This window comes from Moschus berezovskii, chromosome 12, assembly GCF_049115385.1.
Source record: "Moschus berezovskii isolate FMDL1 chromosome 12, NW_MosBer_1.0, whole genome shotgun sequence".
NCBI classification, from domain to species: Eukaryota; Metazoa; Chordata; class Mammalia; order Artiodactyla; family Moschidae; genus Moschus; species Moschus berezovskii.
In genome coordinates, this window is record NC_142471.1 from 43,508,246 (window position 1) to 43,520,930 (window position 12,685).

The following is a 12,685-nucleotide window of genomic DNA, read 5'->3' on the forward strand; positions in this document are numbered from 1 at the left end:
AACTAAATATTTAAAACTCGAGTATGTATTTTATCAGTTTGGATTGGCCACACCTCAAGCATTCAATAGCCACATGGGCAAGTGGTTACCATATTAGACAGAGTGATTATAGACAGCCAACAAAGTTATATGTAAAGATACAATGTATAGCCATGTACAATAGACCCTTATCATTTAATAAAACTTGTATCTCATATATTCCTGTTACACTTTTGGAACTCCAGTCATATTTTAGTGTACTTGGAAAAAACTTTTGAAATAATTAGACCATGACAATAATTATGGCCAACTCTATGAAAATGTTTTTGCTGCCATTTTGTTTAGCCCTATGGACTGATCATAGACAAATCAACTGCTTCCAGGCACACAAGGTGGACACAAACTCAGGAATTTTTATAGTCTGGCAGCCAAAGAGGTCTCTAGGCCTCCCCTAGTCTGCCTGTGCCACCCCAGTAGAGGGACAGAGCACTAATTTATAAACTAGGATTTGGGGCAAGAATGAAAGTGTCTGAAGCAATTAGGTTCAGGTATGTCACATGGCCAATTTCACCATCATCATCATCTGACCACTGTAGCTCACTCTGTAGACAGTTTCTCAAAGGTCCTCAGTGGAGTGAGCTGAGCAACAATGAAAGAGCAAACAGGCTTATTTTACGCACACACCTTCCCCCCTCCACCATGTGTATTCAACCTGACTTATGCCTTCAGAAAAATCTCTATAAAGGGGTTGAAAAGCGGTTAAGCTCCAAATCATGATATTTTGAGGGAATAAGTGTCTTCCTAGCAGGAAACAAAACCATAGGGAAGTATAGAAAGGCAATCCATCAGAAGATGTGCTATAGTGTCCCTGTAAACTGATCATGGGTTTGCTTTTTTAAATGCTAATAACTAGGCTAGGTTTCTGAGCACCTTCCTCTCCTCACCCACCTCAGCATTCCTCAGATTTTGCCACAAAAATCTTGGCTGAGATATGGACATTTGGTCAGAAAAGGCATGACCCTTTCATTTCAATTTCAACCCCAAACACTTATACACAAGCATTCCAGCAGCTGATCAGAAAACCTCAGAAGGCTTTGGGGCATAATTATACCTGGTCATCATATTTTGGACAATGCATTTTTCTCCAGAAATATTTTATTAGATTGCCTTCCATCACATCAGCAAGTCGGCTCCATTATAACCACCACTGCTCATTATCTTTTGAGAACCCAGATGAAGCCTTCCTGCTTTCCCTTTGGAGATGACAATTCAAAAGCAGCACAGGATGACATGACAATAGTAACACTCAGTTCTCTCTCCTCTCACCATCTGTCGCTGAGACACTGCTTGCGGGCCTTCCAGGCAAGACTGTTGCCAAGGAAACAGCCGTGCACTCATCTTCCGTCCTGTCATTAGCAGAAGGACACTGCTGTGCAGTCCTGGGGCCTCTTCTTTCTAAGACCAGTCTTGCAACCTAGAAGTGTGGGTGGATGAACTCAATTTACACCTCATATGGCAACCAGGAGCCTCTCCCTCCACACTGCAAACGCTTCATAGTTTTTTTGATACTTCCAGTAGCTGCCTCATTTGAATCTCAAATCAAAATCTCCAATCTAGCCTATTTGTTGGGGTCCAGAGCCACATTTCCAACTGTCTATCGGACAAATGATCCTGGAAGTAATGCATGTACTTCCATTTCAGTATATTCAAGGCCAAATCATCCTCTTTGTCTCGCTCACCCTTCCTGCCCCCTCCTCATTCTGCCTAAGACACTCCTATTCTTGCCTTTGCTCTCTCAGAACCCAGACCTGTCCCTCAGCTAATCTCCCAGGGGCCACACTTGCAGTAGCCCAACTCTCTTCCTTCCAGCCTCCAAATACACATCTGGCTTCAAGGCTTGCATGTTCTCCACCAGAAACATCCCCCCACAATGTTCCCTTCTCCATTCCCTCTCCTGTTGCCAATGGCCAGCTGAACTGGAGCAAGTGCCCTCTCACTTGACGTCCTGGACCCTATCTCCTCCTCCTTCAATCCATTTCCCTCAAGGTTATTGGTGGATTAAAATAATACATGAGTTGAACATGCAACACTTTTGATTAGAAGTCTTCAGTGTTTTCCATCACCTAAAATTCAACCCCTCGGACAGTATCCCATGTTTATGTCAATCCGGCCTTCCTCTTTATTTCCGGTTCAGTTTCCCATCCTTCTTCCCCACACTGTATGCTCCCATTACCCAGAGCATGATCCCATGACTAGACATTACCTGGAAGCTTTTGAGAAATTCTAAGCTTCCATTCAGGGAACCCGACCCTGCCAACATCCTCCTGCAGCAATGGTCATTCAGCACCAAGCCTGTGACCCCAGAGTGACAGCTGCTATCTATCATCACCACTAGCAGGTTGGCCAAATACATTCTCTAAGCATGCCCATTAGCAAAATTCTAAAGAATAGAGAATACTAATACATGATGACTCTGTTTTCAAGATATGTCAACCATGGTCACCAAGACAAGTAAATCTCACCACAAACTAGAAGAATGCTTTGGGCAAGGAAGCAAAAGGAGGCCCTTCCTTGCTTCTATTTGCCAGAGGGGGTCCCAGGGGTCCTCTGCATTTCTGCCAATTGCTCAGTTGCCAAGAGGGAGACCCCAGCTCTCTGGCTTAGGACACTGTGGCAAGCAGAGGCTCCCACTCTCAGATGGAGGATGGGACAGAGAACAATAACATCCAGATGCTGCCTAGATACTGCACAGAAAGAGAACTTAGAAGTTAATGCTCTGGGCATCTTGATTTCTACGTCATTGTCATGAGAGGACCCCCAGGACAGTGTGTCCTATAATTACACAAGATGATGGGACTTGCACGAGCTTGGGGTGTGGTGGGGTGTCAGTGCGTGCCAAGGCAAGTGCTGAGAGACCCTGTGAGCAGATGGAGGCATTGGTCAGCTACGGCTAGAGCTGAGGGTATGAGGGGACGGCCGGAGCCAGGCAGGAGAAGTCCCTTCGCAGCATCAGCTCAGTCCAACTGTCTGATTCCAGACTCTAGGCAAGTGACAGTAAGATTTTCAGGGCTCTCTATGGGATGTGAGCTTCCCTGCCTGGGAACATCTGCCTGCTTCCTCCTGACTTTGACACCTCCAGGGAAAAGTGTTGCTAAAAGGTAGATGTGAAAGGAAAAAAAAGCAGACAGAAGAGAAAGTCTCGTTTGTTTCCTGCCTACTCCTCTTGCACCCAGAGGCAACTGAGGCTTCTGCTGTTGCCAGGAAATCTCTGGAGGGATGGGAAGCTCCCTGCCGCTGCTGCTAAGTCAATTCAGTCATGTCCGACTCTGTGTGACCCCATAGACAGAAGCCCACCAGGCTCCCCTGTCCCTGGGATTCTCCAGGCAAGAACACTGGAGTGGGTTGCCATTTCCTTCTTCAATGTGTGAAAGTGAAAAATGAAAGTGAAGTCGCTCAGTCATGTCCAACCCTTAGCAACCCCACAGACTGCAGCCTACCAGGCTCCTCCATCCATGGGATTTTCTAGGCAAGAGTACTGGAGTGGGGGAAGCTCCCTAGTAACCAGTAATGTTGCACTCACCTGTCCAGAGCCTTTGAGGCACTGCACAGCCTGCTTGTGGGTGAGGCCGCACAGACTCACTCCATCCACCTGCAAGAGCCGGTCACCTGGGAGGGGGAAGATGTCATGTCCCCGAGCTCCTCAAGCTGCAGGAAGGACTCTTTGGGGAGACCCTGCCCAGCACCTCTCCATGCAGCCTCAAGGAGGAACAGGGAGCGAAGCTGGGAAGAGCCCCGACTGGGCCTGAGTACTGGCCCCTTGTGAACACCTCCACACTCAGTGGCCTAGAAACTTCTGTCATTGGCTCACAGAGTAGTTAAGCCAACTAACAAGCACAGCCTTGTCCTTTTTATTAACTTCCCATGAGACTATTTTTGAAAGTTTTTGCAAGTCCCTTTCGGGTAACATTCATATCTCCAGGATATTTTTTATTTCAAAAAAAGGTCAGGAAGACCTGGTTGATGCCAGGGACACTGGAATTCTCGGGGAAATGTATGTAGGTAAGATCTCAGTGCATTTTTTAGCTCCATTCTGACCATTTTGGAGAGCAGTGAAAACTCTCCCCCTTCCTTCAGAGCAGTGGGCTTGAGGAAGGGCAGATAGGAGGCTTGCTGGTGTTCTCCCCAGACACTAAAGTGGGGGGGTCACCGATGCCTACTTCGTCTTCCATGGGGAGCACTATTCCCATGAAAGCCGAATGGCCACAAGCTTATTTTAAAATCTCATATTTTAAAATCATCTGTGTTTCCCAAGTATTTTGAGTGCCATGTTACGGCAGGTAGGTGGGCCAGGCTAAATCATCTTTTCCAGGTGAAAAGACTGAAAGCTAGAGAGACAATCATTTGTACAGGGGACAGAGTGAGAGTTGGGCAAGGCTTGCAGGCTGCAACCCCCACGCCAGGGCTCCTCACACCCCAGAATGCAGAGCCCATCCCTCACCCTGCAGGATCCGCCCTTCCTTGGCAGCTGGCCCTCCGGGAACGATGGATTTCACGTAGATACCTCCACAGAACACACTTGTGTTAATTCCTCCCTGGAAAATATAATAATAAAAAAAAACCTCACCAGCCATTTGCTCCCCTCCTAAAGGGGCTTCCAAAACCTCCCTGACTCAGAGAGCCCCCATCTGCCATGCGACTCTACCTATCACCTCCTATCCATGTGACACCATCTTATATATTCACTTGTTTGTTTAGGCTATATTATCCACTGAGCAGGAAGGTTAGATGCTCATAAGAAGTATAACAATATGAGCTGGATGAGAGAGTTGTGCTGTATCCAGCCCAGCAGTGGCCCACGGCAGATGCTCAGAAATGAATCATATCAATGTACCACTTTGTGTCTCCATAAGCAGAGACCAGCAAAGGTGGATACAGCTATGATCCAAAAGGCTGGTGCCTGGACTGTCCCATATGCTTGTGTGTTGATCTGTGTATGCAAAGGTAGAAATCAACTACACAGTGTTCTGTAGTAGTTATTTGTTATATTTTTAACTTAACAATAGATCACTAAGGTCCATACCGTCACTAGACAAAGATCTAAGCCTTTTTCTTCTAATTTTTCCATGCATGTATGTACATGCATACAAAGATTCAGTGGGATTATATCATTTATGTACAGTTTCTATCCTCACTCCTCCAGGATCCTTCAGACGGAGCTCAAGAATCAAATGCAGTGTCCATCCTGAATAGAAGTCTTGCCAACCTGACTTTGTCCTGGCCCTGGACATGGGAGCATGAGGCCCCACTGTGTCCCTGCTGTGGATGACTGGAGACAATCCCACTCATCTTTGGCTTGTGTCCCTGAACCCCCACCCTGCTACCCTCTCCTTATTGTCCAGTGTAACCTTAATTCCAACCATGCTCTTTGGAGTGTCTGCTCATCCCAAGTTTGTTGTTAGTCCCCCAGTTTCACTTTCAACTCCTACTCTTCACTGAGGCTCCCACAGATTTTCTTGGTTCATCACTTCTGGTGTGCTCTTGTACCCAATGGGCACTGGGTTATTAGAGATTGGCATATGAGTGCAATGCCCACCAAAGCTCCAGTTGAACATCTTTCAACTATTTACTTTTCAAACTCTCTTAGAAATTCTTACAGTCACACTGAATCCAAGTGTCCCATCTTCTTTAACCAGCTCCACAAAGTAAATTTCGCTGGCATTCGTTTCTGAAGGTGACGGAGGACAGGAAGAACCAGCACCCTGCCACAAACAAACAGAAAGAGAGAAGGTGTGAAGGCTGGCCCTGGCTAAGCAGACGGCATCTCTTACCTCTCCCTCGCTCTCAAGAGACAGAGGAAAAAATTGCACACTAAAACAAATCATAAATTTTAGGGTTGGGCCAACAGAGGATTCCTTATATGAAACTTGGACCTGTCTCCTGGTCTCTCCAGCCTTGTTTCCCAATCCACAGAATTGGAATGAGAGATCTCCTTCTAACAGTGAGTATGAATGATGCCCAACACCTAACAAGGACTCAATAGTTTCCCTTCTGTTTCTACTTGAGATGCAAATATTGTTATGAGAACTGAAGTCGTTCAGACACTTCCTACAGACATGACACCATTCAAGTGAGGGCATGCTGGATACCAGATACATAGCAGCTTTCCCAGCAGAAGAAAACCTCAGGAGGATCTTCAGCCATCTCTAGCAAGAGTAGTTGCATGGATCTCTACTGTACAGTGAGTGAATGCATGAGGGAAGGACAGAAGAGAAAATTATCTACCTCATCCCAGGCATTCCGCTCAGTGCTGTGACATGCATGATGTGTTGAGTCATCCTTCCAATCATGCAATGTTAATTGAGCACCCACTATAAGCCAGGTACTGTAAAAGTTGGGGAGATGGCAGTGATAAGACATACCTGCCCATATCAAACTACTTCTAATGGGGAAGATCTTTCAATGAACTGTGCCAAGAAGATGGGGCCACAGATACTCCCAGTCTTTTGTCCTATCTGCCTCCTTGACTTAGCTACTTCCTGGTCTGCCTTGTCAGAAAATACAATTAGCACATAGAAAATAAACAGGCTGAAGTAAGCTAAAAAAATATCTTTGATACTAATATTTGGTCTTTGACTTTAGTTCCTGACACTGAGCTCTCAAATATCTGGGAATTTTCTGGGTGAGGAGAATGTCTTTGGTTCTAAAATGTGGACTCTGGCTTCCTGTACAGTTTCAGGATGGGGACTGGTGACCAGAAGCTTGGAACTTTCCACTCCACCCAACTCCCCATCCTCTGGGGAGGCAAGAGCAGCTGGAGATTGAGCTAATGATCCATCATGTCTATGTGCTGAAGCCTCCATAAACATTTTAAAAGTATGGAATTCATAGTTATTGTGTTGATAAACCCATCTATGCAGGAAATATGGCACACCCACATTCCAGAGGGACAGCAGATTGTGCTCTCAGGACCCTTCTAGACCACCCTGTGTGTCTCTTCATGTGCCTGTTTCTATTAAAAACGTCCTTCACAATAAATCAGCAATGGCTGATTTCTGTTTGAAACTGAACCGTTTCTGAATGAAACTGTTTTCCTGGGTTCTGTGAATTGTTCTAGGAAATTAACAAACCCAAGGAGGCGGTTACAGAGAACTCCAGTTTTCAGCCAAGTCGGACAAGAGTGTGGGTAACCTGGGGACCAACGACTTGATTGTGGTCTGAAGTGGAGCCATTTCCAGGAACTAGTCCTTCACCTGTGGGATCTGGTGCTAATTCCAGCCCGTTAGTGTCAGAATTGCTTGATGTGCAAAAGCCACACAACTGGGGCTGCAGTGTGTGAGATGAAGGAGAACAGAGTTTCATTCTAGACACAGGGCTTTGAGGCGGAGTAAACCAGAAGACATACAACTGACACAGTTCCATGGGTCCCAGAGCAAAAGGGAAAGAGGTCCAGTGGGGCAAGGAGACCTTTCCATCCAGTGTCAGTGAAACACAGCTGGAGTGTGGGGCCCAGGAACTAAAGCGGACAGCTCTCTGAACGCCAAAGCCAGCCTTTGTCGTCTTCCTCCTTGGTGTGTGGTCAAGAGCAAAGCCAGTGAGTTGCAGCTTGAGGGCCAACTAGAGGCCAACAAAGAGAGATGTCTGATTGTCCCTGCATTGGCCTTGGCAGCAGCCAATCATTACCAGCCACAGTTTTAATTAGTGACTGGGGTCACTGAAACCTCGAACACTGAGACCCAGCACTGCACTAGAAGTTTCACCTTTTCCCTTTTATGTTTTTCTCAACAACCATGCACTGTGAGCATTTATTTCCATTTTGAAGATGAGAAAACTGAGGGTCAGAGGGTCCGCCTGACGTGGCAAATAGAGAACAAAGAACTTTTGAGCCAAAGCTGTTGGGCTCCACAGCCTGTTCTCTTTACTCTGGGTTCGAGAGTGAAGCAAGAGGATGATTACCTTTAATGGCAGAGCAGACAGCTGAGGTCTCAACCTGGGCATTAAACTCTGAGTCTGAGCCATTTCCAGTTCTTCGATATTTCTCTCCTGGTCTTGTGTGTGTGATGAAAAACTTCCCTGGTGCCCATTGCTCAGGCTGTCTGTAGAGAATACCCCTGAATTGGCTGTGCTGTTCTTCTCCTCGCTTGAGGTATTGCCACAAACACCTAGAAAAACAAGCCAAGAGGAAATTGACAGCCTGGAAAAGGGTGGTGTCTTGGTGGCATTTCTATGTGGGGCACTGTGTTTTCCTCCAGTGATGGAGAGATCTTTCATAGCAGCTGGGAGCCTTGTGAGTTTAGCACCTCATGAAAGATGATGCATTTAAAGTAGAGGAAGGGAGGATTCTGGATATATTCTAGAATCTTAAATAGAGCTGGTGTGACCCAATTATGAAAACACAGGAGCAACGGACAGTTACAATGGCAGTTCCCCCTTACTAAGCTCTTGTCATGTGATGGGGCACCAAACACACACATACATATGTATCTTTCCATCTTTTTTACATACCCACCAGGAAGGTGTGACCCCAGTTCAAACATAAGAAAGCAAAGTGAAAAGGATTGAATCTTGCCCGAGACCCCATAACCAGCATGTGGCAGCACTCTTAAATCTGGCCTCTTCCAGGGTCCCTGCTGATCACACCTGTAATCACCCTATGATCCAAAGACCAAAGTGTCCAGTCACTGGGAGCAACTTTGTACTAACTGATGGTGGACTCCTTTCAGGTGAAGACTGGGCCACTGATTCCCTTTTACCCCATGTCTTGCCCTTGAGCTGACACAAAGCAGAGGAAAGAACCTGAAAAAGAATCAATAGGTAAAACCCTGGGCAAGGTAATTCACATTTCTGGACCTCAATTTCCTTATATCTAAAATAGAAATAATATCAACTACTTCACAGGGTTGGTGAGGCTTAGAGATTATATATAGAGAAAGATGTTTATATATGGAGAGAGAGAGGGAGAGAGAGATTACAGCTTAGTACTTGGTACTAAGAGCCTGGATACATGTATTTACTATTTATATGTTAGTATTAGTGATCCAACGAGATCCCAGTATACAGAAGGAAGGAACACAGATTTTCTTTAAATCTGGATATATAGACACACAAGTAAGTTTACAACTTTTGATACAGACTCATTACCACCCAAGAAAGTGCCCAAATCCAATGAATGAACTTAATTTAATGAATTAGATTAGAAGTTGTTCAATCCTAAAGATATTCAGTAGAGAGTGGTGGAGCCACCATTCAGTAATGCCTTATTTCTGGCCATTTTATTCAGATTCTACTGCCATTGTCCTCTGGCAATCTTGGAAGCATCTGTTCAATTTCTTTCATACCCTCGACAAGAGATGAGGACAGGCCTTAAGATTGGATTAAAATGTCAAGCTGTGCAACGTATGTCCTACCTAATGGAAATACAAGCTAGGAGACCCTCTATGGGTAATTAAAATTCATTTTATTGTAAACGGTGATGACTGCTCCTGAGGGAATAATATCTGTCTTGTTCTTGACCTCCAATCTAGAGCACCTCCCCCAATAGCACCCCAACCAGATAGAAACTTCTGGCGATCAAGCCTCTGCCCACAGTGACCAGCTGGAGTCTCTGTGAAAACATCTTCCTCCAACAAAGGTAGCAGCTTGTCGAGGAACTCCAGCTGTGACCAGGCAGAGTTACTAACAGGTGGTAGGTTCCCAGGATGGGGGTACATGTAATTCAGAGGCACTGTGGGTACTCTGTCATCTAAAATTCTAATACGAGACTGTAATTTTGAGCCTCACAGATTTGGGGTGCCACTTTCAGTTCACCCCCCAATCCAGCAGGCACCCTTGACACAAATGACTCCAGCTCAACCGCATTATGTATCTTGATTTAAGGATGGTTTGATTTCTCCTTTCTGTCCTTCCTGTGGAATATGTAGAGGGAAACCAAGGACAGCTAAAATAATGTGGGAAGGACAGTGACAATAAACAAAAGCCAATAAAGCAGGAAGCTGTGGCTGGTATTTTGGAAGGGCTGGGCAGGCTCCTGGGTCAGCTCTAAACACAGGATGAAAGGCACATGTCTGAGGCCCCAGCTTTACCACCTCTCCCACTCCCCATAGCTTCTGGACCAGGGGGAGCTGCAGCACCTGGGAAAGCCAAGTGGTGATGGTGTGCACACGTGCAAGAATGAGAGAGATTTTTCCGTGGGCAAGGCAAAGGGGGCAACTACATTTAGGAACCAGAAATGCTGGCCTGAAGCATTGGTGTACATGAGAGGGAATTATACAAAGCTCTGGAGTGTGAGCCTTGCTTTGTAAGCAGTCTGCTGGCAAATTGCAGGATCATCCAACCAAAAAGCAGTGGAGGGCCTAGGTAACTGGGAGGGAAAGACATGTTAATATCTCCCCATTACTTCCATCAAGCCCCCACTAAATCTGCCCTAGATAAACATAGTAATATTGCTTTTTGATAATAGATAATTGTCACATAGTTATCTAAAGGATGAATAAAAACATCTTTAAAAAAACACAAACCTCTCTTGATTGACCTGTAACATGCTGAGCCTTGATGAAATAAGAACAGAATGCTTGTTATGTGAGTAGCCCCCCACCCCCATCTCCTTCCCTTTTGATTGCCACACCTATGCCCCCAACTATGCAGAAATCCCCCAGCAACCACTTTCAATAAGGACTTGGGTGACAGAAAGCAGATCCTCCCTGTCATGCAAGAAGAGTGGCAGCAAAATACAAAACGGCTGCATCTGATAAAGAACTAAGGTAGGCTTCTCCCATTCAGCAGGACAAGCAATGGTAGAGCCTGTGCTGGCCCTGAAATTGTGGAGTTTATTGATTTGTGCCAAACCCATTACCACGGGGAAAGTAATAAACCAGACCTCCACGACTTAAAATCTCAGTCCCAGAAGGTAAAGATGCACTCCTGAGAATAAAGATTCTCCAGCTTCTGAAAGCAGATGAAGACATACCTTTTGACTGAGAAATGATTAATTCTATGTTGTCAGGAGAATTCTGAATCATTCTAACAGCCATATCGAATGTGAAGCCCTCCAGACTGATGTGATTCAGGGCTAGTATCTGCCCTCCTGGAAGAATAAGACATCTCAATCATCCCATCAAGAAAATGAAAAAGAGCAATTCCTTAAAGCAGCATCTCTGGCAATTTAAAAAGACATACCTGGTTTGATCTTTTTGGCTTTTTCAGCTGGTCCCCCAGGTATAATAGAAGATATAAAGATGCCAGGATCGACTTTGCCTACATCTTCCCCCTCATTAATCACAAAGCCTGTAGTCCAATTATATTAAAGAAGATGATAATGATTTTGCAGCTCAGAGAGGTTAGGTTATTTACTTGAGATTATGCAGCTGATATTTGTACCTAGGCCCTCTGATCTTCAAACAGCTCTTTCTACTCTGCCATGACACATGGAGAAAAGTAGATCGTCTCCCTTTCAGAAGCACAGCTAAAGCCCAGCAATGTACATGGATTTTGCTCCAGTACATAATCAGAGATAAGAAAAAGATGATTTTTATTCAAGTAATTTCTCTCAGTGCCTTATTTCCTGTAAGGTTATAATAAGGTTCTTGCTGCTGCTGCTGCTAAGTCACTTCAGTCATGTCCGACTCTGTGTGACCCCATAGACAGAAGTCCACCAGGCTCCCCCATCCCTGGGATTCTCCAGGCAAGAACACTGGAGTGGGTTGCCATTTCCTTCTCCAATGTGTGAAAGTGAAAAGTTAAATGAAGTCGCTCAGTCGTGTCCGACCCTTAGCAACCCCACAGACTGCAGCCTACCAGGCTCCTCCATCCATGGGATTTCTTAGGGGTCTTCAAATGTGGTAAATTGTAAGAGGTGAAAATATTGTCTATTCTTCTCCATCACTAAGAATTTCAATATACTAAGAAATGGTGTTAGGTGAAAAATTGTTGTTCTACCTTGTTCTTAAATTTGCAAGATATGCACCCCAAAATCTTATAGGATCCAAAAGGAAACTTTTGTCCCCAAAGTCGCATTACTCATTAGGGATATTTAAAGGGAAGGAAAAGAAGTGATCACTGAATAAAGGCAGATTGGAAAAGGACAGGCAGGAAAAGGGAGTAGGAAAGTCTAATGGGAAGATGGCACACACCTCCTTTCTGCCCAGAGAGAGAGAGACTGGAACTCCTCTACCAGGGGCCCTCTTACCAAAACCACGGTGTGGGTCCCGGGTCAGAGTCACATGCACAATTTCTCCATCTGGTTCAGCTATAAAGCTCCTTCTCCTGTTATTCCGTGATCCTAGATATGGAAACAAAGCCACACATTGTGCTTTTTCCCAAAATTATCTGAGATGTAATGCAAAAGGGGTGAACAGCATTTCACACACACATATGCATGTGTACACGCATAATACTGGGCATGGATCACCGGACGCATACCAGATGAGCGCACTGGGTCAGTGGTGGCTCATCAAAAGCAGAGGCAAGGCAAGGTGGGCCATGTGCTTGTTCTGCACCACTTATTACAGGTATTTTTTTTTCCTCCACTGGTCTTAGGATAAGACAGAATTTGAGCAGAGATGACTTTGCTGACAGGGCTTCCCAGGGAGTACAATGGTAAAGAATCTGCCTGCTGATGCAGGAGATGCAGGAGACATAGGTTTAATCCCTGGGTTGAGAAGATCCTCTGCAGGAAAAAATGGTGACCCACTCCAGGATTTTTGTCTGGATA

At 45.3% G+C, this 12,685-nt stretch overlaps 1 protein-coding gene across 3 annotated transcripts in view; it reads right to left on the reverse strand.

Moving 5' to 3' along the window:
* The window catches only part of FRMPD2 (FERM and PDZ domain containing 2), a 106,222-nt gene that overhangs the window by 17,794 nt on the left and 75,743 nt on the right, over positions 1-12,685 (reverse strand). For all 3 annotated transcript variants that reach the window (XM_055425962.2, XM_088842084.1, XM_088842083.1), the window contains 8 exons: positions 12,161-12,253; positions 11,152-11,259; positions 10,943-11,059; positions 7,933-8,138; positions 5,634-5,738; positions 4,478-4,571; positions 3,560-3,645; positions 1,306-1,453 (listed from right to left, as the gene is read on the reverse strand). In XM_055425962.2, the coding sequence (XP_055281937.2) occupies positions 1,306-1,453; positions 3,560-3,645; positions 4,478-4,571; positions 5,634-5,738; positions 7,933-8,138; positions 10,943-11,059; positions 11,152-11,259; positions 12,161-12,253 (957 nt within the window). The remainder of the gene's footprint in view (positions 1-1,305; positions 1,454-3,559; positions 3,646-4,477; positions 4,572-5,633; positions 5,739-7,932; positions 8,139-10,942; positions 11,060-11,151; positions 11,260-12,160; positions 12,254-12,685) is intronic.